Source organism: Rhinolophus ferrumequinum, chromosome 3 (genome assembly GCF_004115265.2).
Source record: "Rhinolophus ferrumequinum isolate MPI-CBG mRhiFer1 chromosome 3, mRhiFer1_v1.p, whole genome shotgun sequence".
Classification (NCBI taxonomy): Eukaryota; Metazoa; Chordata; class Mammalia; order Chiroptera; family Rhinolophidae; genus Rhinolophus; species Rhinolophus ferrumequinum.
The window spans coordinates 20,380,560-20,401,892 of record NC_046286.1 but is presented as its reverse complement, the minus strand read 5'-3'; the positions used below and the strand labels follow the sequence as shown (position 1 = coordinate 20,401,892).

Sequence of the window (21,333 nt, the reverse complement as noted above, 5' to 3'; positions counted from 1 at the left end):
TGATTTTGCTTATATGTGGAATATAAAGAACAAAATAAACAAACAAAACAGAAACAAATTCATAGATACAGAGAACATTTTGATGGTTGCCAGATAGGAGTGGGGTTATGAGGTGGGGGAAAAGGGGAACAGGTTAAGGAGTACAAATCGGTTTTTACACAGTAGTCATGGGGGTGTACGGTATAGCATAAGGAATGTAGTCAATAATATTGTAATAACTATGTATGGTGTCAGATGGGTACTAGATTTATCAGGGTGATAGATGGGAGGGGGGTTGGGGGACAGGGTGGAAAAGGTGAAGGGATTAAGTAGTACAAATTGGTAGTGACAATATAGTCATGGGGATGTAAAGTAAAGCATAGGGAATATAGTCAATAACATGGTTAATAACTACGTATAGTGCCAGGTGAGTACTAGACTAGTCAGAGGGATCACTTCTTAAATTGTGTGAATGTCTAACCACTATGCTGTACACCTGAAATTAATATAAATATTGAACGTCAACTGTAATTGAAAAATCAAAAAAGGTGGGGGGAGATGAAGGCAAATAAGAGGTTCAAATTTCCAGATATAAAACAATTAAATCATAGGGATGTAATATACAGCATAGAGAATATAGTAAATAGTATTTTGATAGCATGGCACGGTGTCAGATTGCTGGACTTATTAATATTATGGTGATCACCTCATTAGGTATATAAATGTTGAATACCAACTCAGTAATCCATCCTTCCATTCAGGTCTCTCTTTTGAAAACAAAGAGCCCATGACATTATTTTATACATACAGTGGCAACATAAAGATGAGCCACAGGTATCAACACCGTACTTTATACATGGACAACAGACAAAGAGGTTGTATGAGTTGCTCCTGACCCAAAGAGGTATAACCAACATCGGTGCTTTCAGTCTATACTGTGCTGCCTTAATACTTCAGATACTTCTTGAATTTGTTGTATAATGTGTAATTTTTAAAACATGCAATTGTCATTTGAAATGCCGAAATATGTCACTGAGCCACTCTGAAGGCTCAAGTTGATCAGTTTCCTATTCGGGTGCATTAAAAGTCCACTCAGATCAGAGTGGACTTTTGTGGCACTCAGAACTGAATTTTGTCGTTCAGTGTGATTCTAAGGAAAGCTATGTTGCAATGAAAGAAAGACAGCTTCCAACATCTTTAATCAATCAGTGTTGGCTTTGCTGTCAACCAGTTTTTTAAGTAAAAGCGTTTGACAAATAGGCAAGAAACAATGAAATGCCTTAGGGGTCTAGAATGTTAAAAAGTGTCTTTTTAAAATCAAAATGGAAAATAATATTACAAAAGTAATACAAGACTTGGTATAAAAGATAAATTAAAACCACACAGTATAGAAACAAAGGTCCCTAGTCAGGGGACACTTCCCTCCCACCTCCCCATTCCCACATACTAAACCAACCACTTAATAGTATGGGGTGGGTATTACTCCAAGTCTTTTCCTCACTTATATAGAAACAGATACTGTATGCAGTAATTTACAAAAATAGCACCCTATCATGCATACATATTCACTTTAAAATGTTATGGACATTTTTCCACGTTAATATGCATAGCCTTACTTCCTCTTTTTTTAACCATTCTCATAGTCTTCTCATTATATGGATGGATACACCATAATTTATTCTGCCAATGTCCTAATACTTTATTGTAAATAATGCTACAATACACAACCTTATACATATCTTTTTGTAGTCCCCAAACCAGATTTTCTGGTCAAGAAATATGTAATATTTTATTTTGAAAAAATTAAAATGATGACAAGCTGCCCTTCAAAAAGGCTTTTCCTATTTAGGCTCTCCTATTAACAGTATATGAAAATGTCCATTTCTTCACACCAGGGCAAACATCATATACTATGAATCTTTTTAAATCAAATAGATCCAAAACCTCATTAGTTTCATTTCTATTTTTTTATCAATTAAGTTGAGGGTCTTTTCATATGTTCATTAGCCATTTGTATTTCTTATTTTGTGAACTGCTGTATTTCATATGCTTTGTCCATTTTCTAATTGGGTACTTACATGAGTCTTTTATTTCGTTTTTCTTAAACGTTTACATGAGACGATCAATTCTCTCACTACACTCAGAACTAGTGTCTCATTACCTGTTTTACAGGAGGTGGTTCCTTCTTGCTCACATCAATACATGGTAAATCGGAGATTCCAAACTTTTCTTTGTAATACTGTCGAGTAAATGGGTCACAATCGTAAATGAAGAAGGTTCTCCCGAGGATAGTGAGTGGTTTCCCAACAATGAAGTCTTTGGCAGTATACCATTCCAACACCTCTTGGTCAGAAATTTCCAGCACACACCAAGGGAAGTTCTCTAACGTAAGATAGCAGGGAAAGAGGAAAGAAAAAAGAGTGAGGATGGGAAGAAAGACTGACACAACAGCCGGGAATTCTTGAGAACCTGAGGGAGTGCAGTCTTTAGCTCTGGTCAAAGGTCAGAGCCTCCTCTGCATCCCCAGCAGAACACAAGGCTGTGTTCCCATCTGCTGACGGGACACATAAATAATACCCCAGATGGTTTTTGTAAAGTCTCTCTCCCATATTCAGCTCCAACAATCACCACAGGTCACTAATCTTAGCAGAATTAATGCTCAGAAGAAATCATCACTGGAGGAAGGAGTCAATGTCCTTTTATAAAGACAGAGTATTAGCTCTACGAGGAGTCCAAGTTATTTAGTTCAACTTCCCACTCATTTAACCATTCACCCAACAAACTGTGAGTAACCACATACATCATCTACTAGGTACACTGAGATTACAACAATTAACAATATAGATAAAATTCCTGACTTGATGGAAAAAACGTTCTGTTTGGGGTGACAGATATTAACAATTACATGAATAGTGGTTTCATTTCATTTGTGATCACTGCTATTAGGACAGTGTGACCTAGTTCTGTGACAAGAGGCAGGGACAGTCAGTGAAATGATTACAATAATCTGTACATCTGGGGAATCAACAGATTTTCAAATGTAGACTCAACCTTGCATTTTTTTAGAATAAATCCGATTTTGTCACACTGCTTAAGAACTAAGAGTTGACTAGTTTAAGATTGATTCCCTGCAGCCTGGCCTGAATGGAAACCATAAGATAGTCAGTTCTGATAATGTGCCACATTGTATAGTTTTAACCACAAAGCTTGGCCACAGATTTCAGGGCACATGAGCAACAAGCTGGTATTCTCCTGATAATTGCTAAGACAGAAAAATAGCGAAGGAGGCTAAGGTTCTGCTATATCAGACAGGAAGGCTTGAACTCTAGCCTTTGCTCATGCTAAAAGTAGGGCTGGTGTTTTCCCAAACATGCATCTTAAAAGCCCCTCCTTCAGTTAATATCCAAAATTTATAAAGAACTCACGCAACTCAACACCAAAAAAAGCTAACAATCCAATTTAAAAATGGGCAGGGACCTAAATAGACATTTCTTCAGAGAGGACATACAAATGGCCACCAGACATAAGAAAAGATGCTCACTGTCACTGAGTATCAGAGAAATGCAAATAAAAACCACAATGAGATATCACCTCACACCTGTCAGAATGGCCATCATCAATAAACCAATATACAACAAGTGTTGGCTAGAATGTGGAAGAAAGGAACCCTCGTGCGCTGTTGGTGGGATTGCAGATTGGTGCAGCCACTATGGAAAACTGTATGGAGGTTCCTCAAAAAATTAAAAATAGAACTACTTTATGAGCCAACAATTCCACTTCTGGGTATTTATCTGAAGAAATCCAACACACGAATTAAAAAAAATATATACACCCCTATGTTCATTGTAGCATTATTTACAATAGCCAAGATATGGAAACAATCCAAGTGGCCATCAATAGACGTCTGGATAAAGATGAGATAAGGAGGTACATCTATACAATGGAATATTACTTGGCCATAAAAAAGAATGAAATCTTACCGTTTGCGACCACATGGATGGACACAGAAGGTACTATGCTAAGTGAAATAAGTCAAACAGAGAAAGATAACTACTATATGATTTCACTTATCTGTGGAATCTAAAATAAATGAACAAACAAATCAGAAACAGACTCATACAGAGAACAAACTGATGATTGCTGGATGGGATGGGAGTTGGGGGGCTGGGTGGAAAAGTGAAGGGATTAAGAAGTACAAATTGGTAGTTATGAAATAGACAAGGGGATATAAAGTACAGCATAGGGAATATAGTCAATACTGTAATAACTATGTATGGTGGCAGGTGAGTACTAGACTAATGGGAGAGATCACTTCGTAAATTATATAAATGTCTAAACACTATGCTGTACACCTGAAACTAATATAAAATAATATTGTCAACTATAATTGAAAATAAATTAAAAAAATAAAATTTGGAAAAAAGGCCCCTCCTTCTCCCAGTGTCTAGAGCCTAACTCTCCTAGATCCCTTTGAGTGACCCCAGGAAATGATACGCAATGGGGAACACAGCTCGTGACTCCATGAGTTTCCCTAAGTAAACAATGTTTTAGGAGATCTGGGGTGTGTGTGTGTGTGTGTGGGTCCAGCCATTTGTCTTTGCTCAACAAATAATTACCTTTTTCATATACTGCTGGATTTCACTTACTGTTATTTTGTTTAGGTTTTTTGCATATATGTTAATGAGTGAGACTAGTTCTTTTTTCTCACAGTGTCATTGGTTTTATTAGTCTTTTTTAATGAATGTATTAAGCTCTTTTTCTTTTCTATGAAAGAATTTGTGTTAAGCTTGGAATCATATGTTCTTTAAATATTTGGCAAATCTGTGAAATTATCTGGACCTAGTGTTTCCTTTGTGGGAAAATTTTTAACAGATTCTATTTGTTTAATGTTAAAGACATTTGATTTTTATTTCTTCTTGAACAAGTTAAATTTTTGTAAAAATTTGCTCATTTCACCTAAGTTTTCAAATGTATTGACATAAGGATGTTGGTATTATTCTATTATTTTTTGTTTAATCCCTGTTGCATTTTAAAGTATGCTTCCTCTTTTATTTTTGATATTACGTATATGTGCCTTCTTTCTTTTCTCCTTTGATAAATTTTGCCATTGGTTTGTCATTTTATTAGTCCTTTCAAAGAAACAACTCTTGACTTGACAAATCTGTTACTTCTGTTTTCAATTCCATTATTTTCAGACTCTTTATTATTTCCTCTCTTTTAATTTCTTTAGATTTTTTTCTGTCATTCCTTTTCTAATTTTTTAAGAAGAATATCTAGCTTATTTTTTGTCTTTTCTCTTAAATAAGCATTTAAGGCTATACTTCTTCCTCCAAGTACACTTCACTTTAGATGTATCTAAAAGTTCTGAGGGAATTTTTGCTATCATTCGATTCTAAGTATTTTCTGATAGTATTTTTTTTTTAACTCATGGAATATTTAGAAATGTGATTTTCAATTTCCAAATACCTCAGTTCTTTTGTTATATTTCTAAAACTGAATTCTAATTTAACTGTTTTGAAATCAGAAAATATGGTATAAGAAGCCCACCCAGTCTTTAAAATTTGTTAAGACTGATCAGTTTTGATGTGTTCTATTTGTGCTTGAAAAAGAAATGGGAATTCTCCAGGTGTTGATGTATTCATTAAATCAATACTGATAATTATATTGTTCATATATAGGAACACATATGTATATATATATGTGTGTGTGTGTGTATATATATGTATATATATATATACATATATATATACACACACCTATTGACTTGCTTTTTTGATCTAACAGTATTAAAAGAAATGTTTTAATAACTCTCACCATTTTGATGGATTTGTATTATTCTCTGCATAATAGTGCTAAAAATTTTTGCTTTATATGTATGTTTCAAAACCATGTTATTAACTACAAACAAGTTTAGAATTACTACATTTTCCTAGTAAATACAATTCTTGAGATATGTAATGATCCTCTTTATCTCTGGCAATGGTTTTTGCCCTAATGTCTATTTGTATTATAATAATATAGCCTTATCAGTTTATTTTGCTGTTTGCTTGTGCACTTTTTAACTTCCCTATGTCCCTATATCTTAAGTATGTTCTTAAAAAATAATTTTTCCAGGGCGGCTGGATGGCTCAGTTGGTTAGAGTGCGAGCTTTGAACAACAGGGTTGCCGGTTCGATTCCCACATGGGCCAGTGAGCTGCACCCTCCACAGCTAGATTGAAGACAACGAGCTGCCACTGAGCTGCCAGTGGGGCAGCCAAATGGCTCAGTTAGTTAGAGCGTGAGCTCTTAACAACAAGGTTGCCAGTTCAATTCCCCCATGGGATGGTGCGCTGCGCCCCCTGCAACTAGATTGAAAACAGCTACTGGACTTGAAGCTGAGCTGCGCCCTCCACAACTAGATTGAAGGACGACAACTTGACTTGGAGCTAATGGGTCCTGGAAAAACACACTGTTCCCCAATATTCCCCAATAAAAATTTTTTTAAAAATTGCTTTTCCAAAATTTATTGTTTTTAACAAACAAACTCATAGACACAGACAATAGTATGGTAGTTACCAGAGGGGAAAATGGGTGGGGGGGAAATGAAGAGGGTAAAGGTGGTCAAATATATGGTGACAGAAGGAGGCTAGACTTTGAGTGGTGAGCAGCCAATGCAATATACAGAATATGTATTACAGAATCGTATGCCTAAAACTCATATGATGTTATTAACCGATGTCACCCCAATAAATTTAATTTTAAAAAATTTGTTTTTAATCCTATCACCCCTCTTCTGACATTATTATATTTTAATTCTACCTAGATATTTTTTAACCCCCACAAATTCAATATTGTTACTTCAGTTTGTAAGTCAATGTTTATTTAGATTTATCCACACTTTGCCATTTTCTTTATTTATCACTTCTTATAGCGCAGATCTTATTTCTGGAATCATTTCCTTCTACCAGAAGTAGTTCACTCAAGAATTCTCCTAGTAAGGGTCCAGGTATTAAATGCTATTTTTGCTTAGCACCTTGAAGATATTAAACTGTCTTCTGGTAACTACTGTTGTTACTGATATGTCAGCTGTCATTCTAACTCCCACTCTGTATGCTTTAACTGCTTTTGTGATCTTTTCGAATTCAGTGTTCAGTTGACTATGACATATCTAGGTAAGGATTTATATTTTTACAACTCTGAGGTGCAATTGACTAAAATAAGCTGCCCATATTTAGAGTGTACAATTTCGATATTGTTTGACGTATGTATTTCAGGAAAAGGCAAGATCAAAAAATGGAAGCCAGCCTAAAGGATAATTAAGACTTTCAGAACCTAGTGCCTTAGGGTTCAACAGCTGAGTGGTAGAAGGCCAAATACTCTTCTTCTGACATTACTCACCACAATTACCTTCAACAAAGAAAGAACTTGTAGAATTTTTAGAATTAGAAGTTTTAAATATTTTAACTCCATCCATCATAAAAATATAATTATTTATTTATTTTAAATACTTGAAAGAAGGCCTTGGCAGAGAGAACTTCTGAAAGATACTATTTCCTATTACTGTCCAACACAAGCTCTCTGACTAGCCACTGTCTTGGACATCCCCAAACACAGCATACTTGTTCGTAATTCCCAACCCTTGCTCTTATTCTTCTCTCTAAAGTGCTCTTTCCCTTTGTTCTCTGCCATGCTAAATCTGGGTCCAATCCCAGCTCTCCCACAGAGGCTTATTTAGTCTTTCTAGCTCACATCTCTTCCTCTGAGCTCTGTCTACGTGACATAACTAGTTGAATAATCGGATAATCTAGTACACTTGCATTATTGTTTAACAGGTTTGTGTATTTATATAATTTGTCTCCCTAGTCACTAGATATGACTTAAGGACAGGGATTCCAGGTCTGAAAGTTAACATTTTCACTTTATCCTCCACAGCACTTAGAACATGAAATAGTTCCCATAGCGTATTTAACTCTTGTTTAATTGAATTTAGTAAAAATCATCCATTGGATAAATGCATCTGAGAGTCAGGTAAACGCCACCTTCTTAATACCACAGTTTAGTTAAAGGAATTATTTAGCCGATGGGAGTTTAGCCTTTTCTGTCCTGCTACTGCATGACTAACGATAACTTTCACAAAAAGATACGAGTATGTTTCCTACCTCTTAAAAGGACCCTACATATGCCTCTCCATATGACTGATGAAACCTTCGTTAAAATTTGGGACGTCATAGAAGAGGATGATTACATATTGAAAATTTTAGACGTAGGCCACATTGATCAGGCATAGACAAACGTGGACTCTGAGATTTCAAGGAATTCAGTTTTAGTGACACGTTTTCCATGCTACCTTGAATACATTCCCATTCTTTCTCTTAATCTACTGTAAATCTAATGTATGTTAGCTGCAGAGAGCAGAAATGTCAGGCTTATTTGAGCAATCTGAAAGGCCAAAGTCAGTACATCAGTCCGAATGTCACAGAACTCTAAGAGAATGCAGGAGGCTAAGTCTAAGAATACAGTAGGCAGCCACCGACTGTGTTAAACTAGGGCAGAGATCCAGTTGTTGCTGTCTGAAAATACACAGCAATTATTCTCATTTTTCAAAAAAAAAAGGAGATTTTAAATGTTAACTTTTAACTTAAAAATGATGACAACTTTTAATCCCTTTTATTTTTTTCCCCCATCTCATTCTCTTCTACTTCACATACAATTATTCTTATGTGCAGCTTTTTGATTATGTGTGTATTGTATATACTATTTGGTGCATAGTTTACTTTATGTAAATGTTACTGCATTATACATCTCATTTTCTTTTTTTCTACATGTAACTATGTTTTTAAGTTGCATCCATATTCTTTCTTGTATATTTTGTTTATTGCTTCTAAGTACTATATATTTATCAAGCTATACCTTCACCATACTTTGTTTATCCACTCTCCCAATGACGGAAATCTCCAACTCCTTGCCCCCAAATAACACTACATTTTTTAAAACACTGTGCAGGCCAAGAAATACATGTGGGTAGGTTGAATTTAGCCTTCACACTGCCACTTTGTTTATAACCTCTCATCTCAACTTGTTTATAACCTCTAAGACAAACCTCTTGCTCAATACCTGGAATTTCTTATCTCCTAGCTCCAAAAAAAATAGAATAAAGGGAAAAAAGTTAAAAAAAAAAAAGTTTTGCAGAGTTCTGTCAGCCATCCAAGCATGAGAGATGTCATTACATGCAACCAACATGACATTTTTGTAAGAGAAAATTCTTAAACTATGAAATCAATAACTAAAGCAAGCCTACTCATCCCAGAGAAATATTGATGGATGGCAGGTATCAGCTGCACTTTGTTGCATTCTCACTCTCTAATTCACTAGGTTATTTTACACCAGCAAAGAAAAAAACCAGTGTTGACACAATGGAGCTCCACCTCTATGAGTCACAGACATGCCTTTTCCAATCTTAAATTATCCCACATAGAGACTTCCTGTTTAGGAAGTAACTGAGATGAGAAGTAAAGTCAAGAAAGCACGTACAGAAATGGTAAGTTATATCTTTGAATGAAAACAAGCTTGCTTTAGAAAGGCACTAAAAATCTGATATTAAGTTGCTTTGGTTCAGAAGCCTTGCTCTTCCACACTTTAATGAATTTCCCACTGCTGTTTTGGTTTTGTTTCCTTGACGTGGGTATCAATCATCTCCACCAGACCATTTCAGAGGCAAGCCTGGACGAAGGGCAAGGAAAGGAGGGAAGGTATAGGAAAGCCGTTTTTTGAGTAACTATGAGAACATAGCAAGAGCCTGTGAAGTGTAACGGGGAATGACAACACTGATTAAGTAACTCCCTTGAGATCTAAAAAAGGTCCCAATTATCAAAAGATAAACCAAATCAAACCTACTTGTATTCTCCACCAAAACCTTGGGCATGCGTTGACGGTTCATCATGAGTGGGAAGGGATCTCGCCCATCATTCCGTTCATGGACCTCTCGAATGTCCACTGTATCATCCATAAGATAATAATGAATGATGTATTTCCGACATTCACCAAACATGCTGTCTGTATCATCCCAGATTGCATAGAATCGGAGAACCTTTGAGAAACCCAATGTAGTGACTTCAATAAGAGTTTTACAAGTGGAGTGTTTAACTTAACCACTTTGGCATTTATATATTGGATAATAATGAAAAGATTAGCTAGAAAGACTATAAAGCAATCTCAGTTGATAAAAAAAAAATCAACAAAGATACAAAACATCTGAAATTATACACCAGATGTCAACAGCTGGAAAATATTAAATAATAGGCTTATATGTTTGTGCTGAGAAAGAAGAATTCACTTTGATCCAAAATATTAGTCAGTGAAAGAAAAGATGAATTAAAAGAGCAATGGATCCTTTATACAGTGGTTTATATGAATTAATAAAGGTATTCTATATTGAATAGCTTATGTATGTGTATAATTAGTATGGGAAGAATTTTCATTCATTAATCAGTCTTTTTTTAGTTCCATCAACACACATCTTCTAGTAACAGTACAACACAATCTTTAAATACAAAATAATAACAGAAATATGATTGATATAAAGAATGTCCTTAAAAGAGTATGCTAATGCTAGGTAAAATTTTCTGAACTAAAAGGAATTACATGTCTCAGAGAGAAAAAACAGCAAAGAAACACTGAAGGTGATCTCTCTGTTTTCTTTTTCCCTTTAGTAAACAAAAGAGAAGACTGAAATCTCCTTCCAAACACCAGCCCACAAGGCGGAGGATAGGAAGGCTAGAACAGAGTTGGAAAATACCCAGAACATTCTGTACTCACACATTAACATAAAATTGAACAAGCAAGCATCTGCAATGGGATTTCTGTGAAATCATTTCTTTAACATTAGAAACCTACATATATGCAATAACTTTGACATTTCCCAATAAGTCACTTGTTTCCCAACGGATTCTATGAGATTAACTCAGATTTGGGAAAGAAGCAGTCAGTTGGAAATGTAAAGTGGGAAGCAGGTGTAGCTCAGGAGTTGCTTTAAGATACACAAAGTTTGGTGGCACTCACAAGACTTAATCTCACAACTTTCTTTGGATCTCTAATACAAAATTTAGGCATTCCTACACATTGAACAGTAGGTGAAACTAGAAAAATAGCACTATCCAAATGGTTACATTCTAGAGGCAGAGTTTCAAAACACACATCTCCCAAAATACCTTGCTAATAAACATTGCCACGTTTGGAAACCAGTAAACCTACCAAGGTGCCTGAGCCACTTACTTGTTTGTCAAAGGTGAGAAACTGCTTGAGTTGATCAAAGTCCGACGGAGTGACATACTGACGAAGAGGCTGTTTCCGGAGTTCCGTGTAAGGATCCAGTACCATCTTCTCAGGGGGATTTAATTCAATTCCTTGACTTTCCAAAAATACCTAAATAGTTCAAAATCAACAATGATCAGCTTTCCTGAAGCTTCGTAAAGTAAGTGTTAACTGAGGGAGTAAAAATAAGTGTAATCATTTCTACGCCACTGACTCGGTTAAGCATCCGTTTGCAGCCTGAGCATGTCTTAGCGGTACTGAGCCTCCAACTGACCCAACTCTATAATGCAGACAATAACTGACAATGATTTTAAGTGTTCCATATTATAAGAGAGCTAGGCAATATGATAAACTCTAATTATGAGGTCAGGTCAATGACATTTAGTTAGGTGCCCACGCACAGAATGCATCCTAGGAATGTTTACATACACATGTCTGAAACCTAACCATGTTTCAAACAATATGTGACTCCCATCAGGTTTAGGGGCAAGCTGCACGATGGCAAAATTAAGCTGAAATCAAATTCCTACCTTTCCAACTCACTTAAAACAAGTATATGATTAAGTCTCCCCCACAAAAAAAGAAAAGAAAGCATCACCACAGGTTATTTTAAACCACAAAAATATTTCAGCAAAGCAGGAAAGACAAATCAACAATTCAAATCTCCCCAGAAAAAGTTAAGGAAAGCATCTGAACTTGACATGATCATAAATTTTATTTTGCTAATTACGAATAAACATTATTTTAAGAATCACTATATCTTTCAACACAACTTGACATTTCTTCTTCTTAAAAACACCACAATGAACTGTACCTTTTTTGATAAGCAGAAAAGAACAATTTCATGGCATCTGTTTACACTCTGGAACTGAAAATTAACCTGAAATCTGGGCTGCTTTTGGGAATTGTGTGGTTTGCTTTTGGAGAATTCAATAGAAAATATACAGAACTCAGGGCCAAAATATTTGGCTTCTAGTATTCCTGCTAACTAGCTTGTAATCTTAGTATTTAAAGTTTTATGAGGCAGTCTCCGATATCCTTTCAATATTAAAATATTATGATCTCAATGTCCATTAAAACTACTGAGCTAGAGATAATGACTATAAATAAAGTTCTCCTCTCCCTTGAGATGGTGTGTTATTGTAGCAGGATTATTAATTGAGGTATTTAATGGGTGGTTTACTCTTTTCTGTTGCTTTCAGCAGATAACCAGGCCCTTTGTTAACCTTACCTTAGGGATTTGGGCAGGAATGTAGAAGTTTCCTGAGGTTGACTGTTCTTCCTGTCTCTTAGATAAAGCCTAAACTCTTTGAAAAGATTATTCTAAAGTGTCCAAGAAGGAGGGGAGCGAAGGGAATGTCTTTGAGGGCAAGCAGAGAGAAAGAGGAAAATTTTCCCAGACTGGAAAATAGACCCAGGTTGGTGGATCCCAGCAGAGTGTGACTGCACATGTGCTCTGCAGGGGTGCTCTGTGCACATGTGCAGCCAGTCGGGTACATTCAGGCTCAGGCATTCAGAGTCCCGGCATCTTCACCTAGCACCAAAGCATCAGGGAGGCAGGTGCCCTTGGTCACTGGACAACCTATGGACCCTGCCTGTAGGACTCCTTTAGGTCTGGGAGTGCTTCCTAGTTCCTTGATGTCTCCGTTCATTGTTGTCTACTTTGTGAGGCCTTCCCTGACCAGCCTTTATATGCACCAATCCCCTCTAATGCCTGTCACCTTTGCTCTGCTTTAGTTCCTTCTATAGCTCTCATCAGCATCTGACATGTTACAGTTGTTTGCTCTTTGTCTCCGCCAACCAGAATGTAATATCTTTCATAACGACAATTCTTTATACTTGGCACCTAGAACAGTGCCTGGCACATTGCAGGCACAATAAGTATTTGCTAAATAAATTACTGAATTGAAAAAACAAATGAATGAATTCATAGGAGCTCAGTGCATGAGCATTAGGTAACATGAGAATAAAGGCACAAAATAATTCAGAAACTATCTTTGTTTCTAGAAAAAAATTTAAATTAAGACAAATTTGGAATTGATCACCTATTAACTACATTTTGTGCTAAAGAAAGGTCGGTCTCTCTCTCTCTCTGTCTCTCAGCTGTAGGAAAAGTTGTCAAAAATCCATACTTATGAAACAGAGGAAGTAGAGGATTTTTGTCAATATGAAAAACATTTCCCTTTAAAAATGGTTTTGTTTCAGGAATTCTTTAGATAGTAATTTTCCCCAGAATATAGCAAGTATGACTTACAGAAAAAATATAAATTGCTCAAAAATGTTAGGCTCATATCTGCGAATAGAGGTAGTAGGTACTGTTTCTGTAAATTCAAACTTCAGATAAATTGTCCAATGCCTCTTTTGTATTTCCATTCCATCAAGGGTGCTACCTCCCCTACTCTCTTTTTGAACGGGTGTGTGAACTGGTTTCTTATCAAATGGTTCAGCTATGATGGGAGTTTAATTTTATTTGAATGGATATGTGTCACTATCATTGTGAAAAAATGACATCACTACATAGTGTTGGCACATATCAGCACATATACAAAATACCAAATTAACCTATATAATAATCCATCCAGGAAAGATGATCAGTGTCCTCCTCTTACCCTAATAAATGAAATGTATCCTTCTGTAAATTAGAATGATGCCTCAGACACCACAACTTCCAAATATATGTACTATACCTGTGTGAATCTGTCGCATTCGACAATGCGGAAAGTTTTGCCATAAATTGTAATGTTTATTCCTCGATTTAGATCTTTCCAATGGTAATGGTCTCCCTGGTCATTCTTGGGTAGCCGCTGGCGTTTGATGAACTTGCCTTGAAGAAGCCCAGAGTTTTCCACAACGGGCTCTATGACAGACATGCTGTCATCTTCTAAGTAGTAGTAAATGTTCACTTGACGGATCCTATAATGTTCCTCACTTGACATAGGAACATCTTCTTGGAAATAGGCATCAAATTTCAGTACCTATAACACATAAGGGAAGGAGAAATGGCACAGTATTAGTTTCTTATCCAAAAAAAACATCAAGTACCCTCCGGTAAAGAGAATCACTCAGAGAGATTTGAACATTCATCACTCTTATATTCTAAATCTAAAGTTGCCAAACTATGGTCCATGGGACAAATCTCTCCCTGCAACCTGCTTTTATAAACAAGCTAAGAATGTTTTTTTTTTTTTTTACATATTTAAATGGTTAAAAAAAGCAAGAGAATAAAATTTCACAACACACGGAAATTATATGAAATTCAAATTTCAGTATCCACAAATAATTATGTAAATAATTAATACCTATTTGCGAATGGCTGCTTTCCTATTATAAGAGTTGAGTTGTGAGTAGTAGTAATGATAGAGACCATATGGACTGCTGTGGTCTGAATTGTGTCTTCCTACTCCATTCATATGTTGAAGCTCTAACCCTCAGTGATTGTATTTGGAGATAGAGTCTTTACAAGGTAATTAACCTTAAATGAGGTCCTAAGGGAGGGGCTCTAATCTAATAGAACTGGTAGGCTCATAAGTAGAGAGCTAATGTGTGTGTGTGTGTGTGTGTGTGTGTGTGTGTGTGTGTGTCCACCCACCGAGGAAAGGCCAAATAAGGACATAGTAAGAAGACAGCTGTTTGTAAGCCAGGAAGAGAGCCCTCACCAGAAACCAAATTGTCAGGAACCTTGGTCTTGGTCTTCTAGCCTCCAGAACTGTGAGAAAATAAATATCTATTGTTTAAGCCATTAGTCTGCAGTATTTTATTATGGCAGCTCAAGCAAACTAAGACAGCTGCAAAGCCTAAAATATTTTTAATTTATCTGTAAAGATACATGTGCTCTGACGTTCATTGTAACTTTATTTACGGGGGGCCAAAACATGAAAACTACCAAAGTGTCCTTCGATAGATGATTGGATAAAGAAGATGTAGTATATATACACAATGGAATACTCTGCCATAAGAAAAGATGAAATACTGCCATTTGCAACAGCATAGATGGATCTTGAGAGTATTATGCTAAGCAAAATAAGTCAGATAGCAAAAGTCGAAAACCATATGACTTCACACATATGTGGGATATAAAACTGAAAGCAACAAACGAACAAGACAAACAAACAAACAAAAACTCATAGACATAAACAATAAATTAGTGGTTACCAGAGGATAAGGGGGGAGAAGGGATAGTAGAAAAGGGTAAAGGGGGTCAAATATGTGGTGGTGGAAGGAGAATTGACTCTGGGTGGTGAACACACAATGTGATATACAGATGATGTAATACAGTAATTTTACTAACAATTGTCACCCCAATAAATTTTAATTTAAAAAAATGTTTTCTACTGGCCCTATACAGAAAGTGTGCTGACCTCTGCTCTAAATACCAAACTATGTGTAGACTATTTACTAATGTGATCCTTGATGAACTGACCTTAACTCTACTAACTTCACTTCCATGTCAAAAAGCCCTCTAAAAATTTCTGGAAAGAGGAAGAAATTTGGACAAGACTATGACTTTTGGTTCCAAAATGAAAATGAAGGCTCAAGTCCATTTCTTTAGAAGTGGAGACCCTTGTAAATGCATACTAATGACATATTCATTCTCAGAAACTTTGTATGAGTAATACTCAAATCATCAATCCATCCTAGAATCTTTGGGTGGCATGTAAATACCTTCGTGGTGTTCAGAAACATATACAAGTATGACAGAGCAAACCCTAGGTCCTCTGGAGAGCACCAGCATTGGTGTGAAGTCAAAATGGTGTATCTATTGTACACTTAAGAAAACATTAAAAAATATTATAAAAAGCTTATGTTGACATGCTTTGAGATTTTTAAGTTTCTGCTATTCTGCTTCTATTTTTAATATTTCTTTTCAGAGAAAGTATTAGAATGGTGTTTTAGGTAGGCAAGTGTTAACCCAAACCTCTAGTAAAGACACAAATATGGCTTGATGAATGGGAAGATGAAATAATTTTATACATGAGTGCTGTTGCTTAAAAGGCGTAATGTCTACTGTGGAAGAACAAGATAAAAACCAGAAGAGAATAGGCTACTGCATAGGAGAAATGTGAATATAATGGAGGCCTTAAAACTTATAACAAAAAGATGAAATGGATTAATGTAATAGAATGTTTAAAGGAAAAATATAATGTGGTAAAAGCAAAGGACAAAATCATTTTAAAGTAACAATTTAGATCAACTGCAAAGAACTGAAATGGGGACATGATTAGCAAGTGGGGACATGATCTGTAATTCATATATAAAATGGTCTGTATTTGAGCTGCAGATTTATAAATCCACAAAGTGTTAGAGCCAGAAGTGACCAGCTATTCCCATCTCCCTCATATTACAATGGAGGAAACTGAGACTCGTTGGTAGAGTGGCTTGCTGGCGGCCAAAGAAGTGGCTAGGGGCATAGATGGGACTCACAGCCCGAAGTTCTCTCCACATACCTCACTACTACTAGGTAACAGGTGCTATCGTGGTTCAGAAAAGGAATCTGTATGAGTTAATGTGGTCAGAGAAAGTTTCCGAGTAAGTGGAGGGGACAAGAGAGGATTCCAGGTGTGGTGACCACAGAAGCAGAGGAAGGAAACCCAGCAGCAGTACGATGAAGGAGGAAGGTGCTAGGTATGAAGATCAGATTGAAAGCCCCTCTAAAAGTCCAGGTCTACAGTAATAAAGTACCAGCGATGGAAAAACAAAGACGAATTGATTAGATTAATAGTGAGGCAGTAGGATGGAAGCCAGATGAGGCATAGAGGAAAACACAGTGCTGGGAATACAGTGATGATTCTCATAGAAATGGAGACATTAAGGAGAAGATAATTTTGGTGAGGCAAATGGTGAGCTCGACTTTAGACTTGCTCAACTTAAATGACAGCACAAGTTAATATTGCAGGGGGCAATTTTAGGTGTAGGACTGAGTTTGGGAAAGATTCAATATTAGAGAAAAATCAGGATGACTCAAACATTTTGAGCAACTGAAAGGATGGAATTACTATCAAATAGATAGTAATTTGGGGGAAGACTGTAGAGGAGTAGACTTGGAGGTTGGGAAGAAAAAATCAGGAGTTATATGTTGAACATGTTTCGTTTGCGATGTCTATTAAAGAGGTATCAAATAGGCCATTACATATGCCATCTAGAATTCAGGACACAGCATATCATTGTATAAAGGACATTTCAAGCCATGAGTCTGGACCAAAGGAGTGACTATAGACAGAGAAGAAGACGAGAGACTGAGCCCTGGGGTTTACTCATGTTCTTATGCTGTCTCTTTGCTAAGATTGGAGGGGAGGAAAATGCCTTTGGCAACAGGAACTTGAACTAAGAATGGCAGGCAGGGAAGACACACACACATACACACTTTACAGACTCAAATAACCAGAATCTTTTATATTCTATTATTTTTAAATTTATTTAAAAACAAACCTTCTAGACTATGCCATATGATCAGTACAGATGAATCCTAATCTCCTATCTTTGTGTATCTACAGTTGTGAATTATGACATGATCATTTTGTAAAATCTAAAAAACTTTTTGAAGACCAAGAAAATGTTGGTCTTTTTAAAAACTAATAATCAGCAAAAAATTAAAATAAGGTACAGTTCAGTTTTTGCTTTATATTCATTTTAGTACATTCAGAATATAGAAAGAAATAACTGATTATGTATACATGGTATATTTGGTACTAAGCTAAGAAACTAATTATTCAATTAACTAGGGCACTAAATTCTCAAGTTTTCTGGTTATCTGGGAGTTTGTTGTCTGACATAAATGGTAAGTGCTAAAATTTTTACCTATTAAAACACCCCCTGGAACTTTTTTCTGTCCCTACATTCATCTCTGATCATTTAATATGGATGTTTGTCCAATAAGCACTTAGGTTTCCTCTAGCATATGATCTACACAAATAGCTAAAACTACATGTTTTCATTATGAAATTCATGTTACAGAGAGCCAATACGTGAGGTCTCAGGTAAAGAGTACTCTGACCTCAAAAGTACTTATCTGATTGTTAATCAAAAAGGGATTTATCTACTTCCTTATTTAGAATCCAGAGTTCTGTGCTCCTCCCATATAGAAATTACTGGGGAAAAAGTTAATATAGGGAAGCTCTTAGCAAGTAGTTAGGATAACATCAGTTTTCCCAGCAAAAATACATAAGATTTTAATGTATATAGAAAGGAAGGAAAAAACAGTATTTAGATATTTTGTGTAAAAATGTATTTTTCATGGAATTTTACATGGATTGGAGGGATCCCTAGTCATCGTGCATTCTAACCTAATTTTATAGATGAAGAAACTAGATTGTGACTCCTCCAGAACCCAAAATAGTTGGTAGAAGACCCAGAATTAGAATCCAGGTCTCCTAACACCCAGGAAGTGCTCAGAATGCCACATTGAAAATATTTGCAATTACTTCAAGATTGAATGGGAAAAGACTAAATAAATGTTTTCATATCACATACAATTATGGAAAGCCTAGTCATACTTTCTGTTATTTATTTATTTTACTATGTGTGTGTTTTGCATGTTAAGCTTATCAATTTTCACCACTGACACAAGAAAAGTTACTTTTATTTGTTAAATCATAATTCATCTCATTTTTAAAACTAAGATTGAGTACCAATCACAGGAAAACTATTCCAGGTAGGGGGAACAGCATGTGCAAAGGCCCTGTAATGGGGTGGAAAAGTGCTACAAGTTCAAGAAAATAAAGAAAAATAAATCTAGTGTGATTGAAACACAGTGGGTAAGGAAAAGAGAGGCCCAAGATGAGGTTGGAGAAACAGCAGGGAGGGCCAGAGATCCTATAGGATTGTGAGGAACCTGTAGAGTTGGATCTTAGTCTGTACACAATGGGAAAACCATAGCGGTGTTTTAGATCAGTATGTGGCATAATCTGATATCTATTTTTAAAAGTTAAGCCTGGCTGCTCTATGGAAAATGAATTAATAGTAATAGTGGAGATGGAATCTAATATATGGTGATGGAAGGAGAACTGACTCTGGGTGGTGAACACACAATGTGATTTATAGATGATGTAATACAGAATTATACACCTGAAATCTATGTAACTTTACTAACAATTGTCACCCCAATAAACTTTAATTAAAAAAAATAGTGGAGATGGAATTAAATGAATGTATTAGTTATATATTTTAGAGGTAGAAATGACAGTGCTTGTTAACAAGATTGGATGTGGGTTGTGAGGGCAAAGAAGAATCAAGGGTGACTTTCAAGTTGCAGGACGAGAGCAGCGAGGTAGATAGTGGTAACGTTTACTGTACTGGCTAACAGAGTCGGAAGGCATCCCAGAGAAATGACATAATGTGCTTTGGGGAATAAACCAAGTACTAGACCTGTTATGAGCATAAAAACCAAGTATGAGACTAATACAACAGTGAACAATATGTTGACAGTTAACATACTGCTTGTTTGGTATGATAGTGGTAGAGGAAATGGCAGTGAGAGATACTTGACTTGGCAACTCACTGAATATGGAGAGTGACGGGGAAGAAAAGACAAAAACGGCTCATGTTTCAAGCTTTGATTACCTAGTGGAACCATACAGAAAGAGCATGTCTATGAGACAAGGTGATGGTTAGAAAAATACAGAACCTGAGGTGCCAATAGCTCATCCAGGTGAAGATATCCCTTGGCAGTTTCAAAAAGGTCAGAATTGGAACTACTGATAGTTGTCTACACTGAGATGATGGTAGTTGAAACCACAGAAGCGGGTGAGATCTCTCAAGAATACACAATAAAGAATGAGAACAGAATCTTGAAAATGCTTACAATCTAAAAGTGAGACAACAAAGGGAGGGCAAAGTAGGAGCACCCAGATAGAGAGAAAGAGGAAAACCAGGAGAGTGAAGAGTCATGGGAGCAAAGGAAAAGTAAAGTTTCAAGAAGAAAAGGAGGACCAATAATGGCAGATACTGCAAATAGGTCAAAGAGAATGCTGGCAAAAAAAAGAGGAGAGGAGAGGAGAGGGGAGGGGAGGGGAGGGGAGGGAAGGGGAGGAGACGGGAGAGGAGAAAACACACCTCTCTGCTTTTAGCAAAAAAAACAACACTGGTTACTCAAGAAAAAGTAGTTTTGGGCTTGAGGGAAGAAAGAAGTCAGATTGTAAGCGATCTGACAGTCAAGTGAGGAGTAAAGAGCTGTTGCTTAAAGGAAGCACAAGGTAGAAAGGTTTTTTAGGAGAGGATAGAGTGACCGTAGGTAAAGCATTATTCACTAGAATGTTTGAAATGGAACTAGTGTGAAAGGTAAAGATGAAAAAGATGAGAGAAAAATAACATCAGGGGATGTTAACAGAGTGGGAAGTTAGCCTGGGAAGTAAAACATAGTGAGTGATGATGAAGAGAACTGTGTGGGAGCAAAGAAGCAAAGATGAGGGCACTCACACAGAAGTCGTGGTGTTTATCACCTGGGTAAGAAATGAGGATATATTCTAAACATGAGGGACAATACAAAGAATGTCCAAAATATGGACATGTATGTTGGCTATTAAGTGAACCTCCGGGTATTCCTAAAAAAATGTAAATGAATTTAATTCAGAAAAACTATAATTTCTTTAATGTGAAAAAAGATCTTAGTTTCAAAACCATGCGTTTTACTACCATTATCTTATGGTAAGGATTATTTATCTAGAAATTTTGATGATCCAAGTAAAATAAATAGAACAATAAAAATATAACTATTTTTCATGCCCACTGTCTTTTAAAAAATGAATTATGAATGATATTTTAAAAGGGTAAGTTAAGTAATGACAATTAGTATAAAAGAACACAGAAAAACAAAAAATAGGAAGCCTATTTCCTATTCAACCATTAATTTTTTTTTAAGATTTTTTTTATTAGTTTCAGGTGCACAAAACAATGTACTAATTAGACATTTATCATTTATATCCCTCACACAGTGATAACTGCCCTCCCCCAATCTACTACCCCTCTGACATCACATACAGCCATTACATTTCCACTGTCTCTATTCCTAATGCTGTACAATAATGAATGTCAACTACAATTTTATATATATGTATATAATGGTTACAAG

The 21,333-nt window shown here is 36.1% G+C and overlaps 1 protein-coding gene across 1 annotated transcript in view; it reads right to left on the bottom strand.

The window, feature by feature from the left end:
* The window catches only part of EFHC1 (EF-hand domain containing 1), a 61,136-nt gene that overhangs the window by 26,090 nt on the left and 13,713 nt on the right, over nt 1-21,333 (bottom strand). The window contains exons 3-6 of the mRNA XM_033103078.1: nt 13,958-14,245; nt 11,232-11,381; nt 9,855-10,047; nt 2,141-2,361 (exon numbers count right to left, since the gene is read on the bottom strand). Of these exons, the coding sequence (XP_032958969.1) occupies nt 2,141-2,361; nt 9,855-10,047; nt 11,232-11,381; nt 13,958-14,245 (852 nt within the window). The remainder of the gene's footprint in view (nt 1-2,140; nt 2,362-9,854; nt 10,048-11,231; nt 11,382-13,957; nt 14,246-21,333) is intronic.